Source organism: Antrostomus carolinensis, unplaced genomic scaffold (genome assembly GCF_000700745.2).
Source record: "Antrostomus carolinensis isolate BGI_N321 unplaced genomic scaffold, ASM70074v2 scaffold46093, whole genome shotgun sequence".
Taxonomy (NCBI): domain Eukaryota; kingdom Metazoa; phylum Chordata; class Aves; order Caprimulgiformes; family Caprimulgidae; genus Antrostomus; species Antrostomus carolinensis.
Window position 1 is genome coordinate 1 of NW_010305321.1, and position 1,467 is coordinate 1,467.

Consider the following 1,467-nt stretch of genomic DNA (forward strand, 5'->3'; position numbering starts at 1 on the left):
TAAAACCCCCAAAGGAACAAAACCCCCAAAGGAATAAAACCCAAAGGAATAAAACCCCCCAGGAATAAACCCCCCAGGAATAACCCCCGTGGCTGCCCCGACCTTTGTGGAACCAGCGGTACTCGAAGCAGTAGAGCGAGTAGAGCAGCGCCATGTGCAGGAGGCTGCCCAGCTGCCCCACCAGCTCGATGGGGAACAGGCTGACCACCATCCCCTGGGGACAGAGAGAGCGTGAGCGCGGCGCCCAGCGCGGCCCCTCCCCAGGCACCGGCACTGGTGACTGCCGGGGTGGTGGCGGCACCTGGATGAGGAAGAGCGCCTGCAGCAGCAGGTTGAACAGCATGTCGGCGATGATCTTGCTGACGCTGGGGAAGGGGTGAGGCTTGCGGCCAGAGACCTCGAACGCCAGGTCAGCGATGTCCTGCAGTGGGAATTGAATAGAGGGGGAAACTTGAAATCAAGGGGAAAAGGGAGAAAAAAGGGGGAAAAAGGAAGAAAAAAGGGGAAAAAGGAAGAAAAAAGGGGAAAAAGGAAGAAAAAGGGGAAAAAGAAGGAAAAGGGGAAAAAGAAGGAAAAAGGGAACAAAAATACGAAAAAAGGGGACAAAAATAAGGAAAAAGGAACAAAAATAAGGAAAAAGGGTTTGAAAGAAGGGAAATTTGAAAGAGAACGGGGAGCTTGAGGAAAATTCAATTTTAAATGCGAAAATTCGCTGGGATGACGTCACCGAGCCGCTTTTGCCCGCCGGGAAAAACACCCAGAGCTGCTTTTAGTGCTGCGATTCCACCCCCAGCAGCTCATTTCCAGGATGGAATTTCATCCTTGGAGCATTAGTGAGGAAATTTCCTGGTCCCCCACCTGGAACCAGATGGCGTTGACCACCTTGCTGAGCACGAAGAGGGGAAGGACCCAGAGGGCGCTGAAGATGGAGGTGAGGAGGAATTCCAGCCACGCCCAGACGTCGCCGTGCAAGGAAGGGTCACCTGGGGGGAAAGAGAAGGAAAAAAGGTTCTGAGGGGTCAGAAACTCTTCGTTTCACATCAAAAAATATTTCCTTCTCCTGAGCGTAGCGCTGGAGGAGAGGAGAAACCTCCCCTCCCCGACTTTTAATCTTTAAAATAAAGAAAAATCATAATAAATTGGATTTTTAACGCTTTGAACAAGGGGACAAAGATTTGGCACAAACTTACCGATGATCTGCGCCGTGACGGACTGGAGGACGGGTATAAATACACGGTAAAACAAGAAGAGACTAAGCTGAAAGGGGGGAAAAAACAACAACAAAATAGGCTTTTGGTGAGGAGTTGCACGGGAATTTCTTGTGATTCTGGGAATTATTGATCTGAAGATCCTCAGTAAATACAGAGGAACGAGGATCTCCGTTTAAAAGCTGAAAAAATCTAGAATTAAGATTATTTTAATATTTATTTACATTAAATATAAGCATCTAATATTAAAATATTATTA

The 1,467-nt window shown here is 48.1% G+C and overlaps 1 protein-coding gene across 1 annotated transcript; it reads right to left on the reverse strand.

The window, feature by feature from the left end:
* Positions 1–102: 102 nt before the first annotated feature.
* EI24 (EI24 autophagy associated transmembrane protein) lies at positions 103–1,257 on the reverse strand (the record flags this gene model as incomplete). Its single annotated transcript, XM_010164753.1, has 4 exons — positions 103–214; positions 302–421; positions 859–983; positions 1,191–1,257. Coding segments are annotated over 4 exons (424 nt in total), but the record flags the coding sequence as incomplete, so codon positions are not given.
* Between the last annotated feature and the right edge of the window lie 210 nt (positions 1,258–1,467).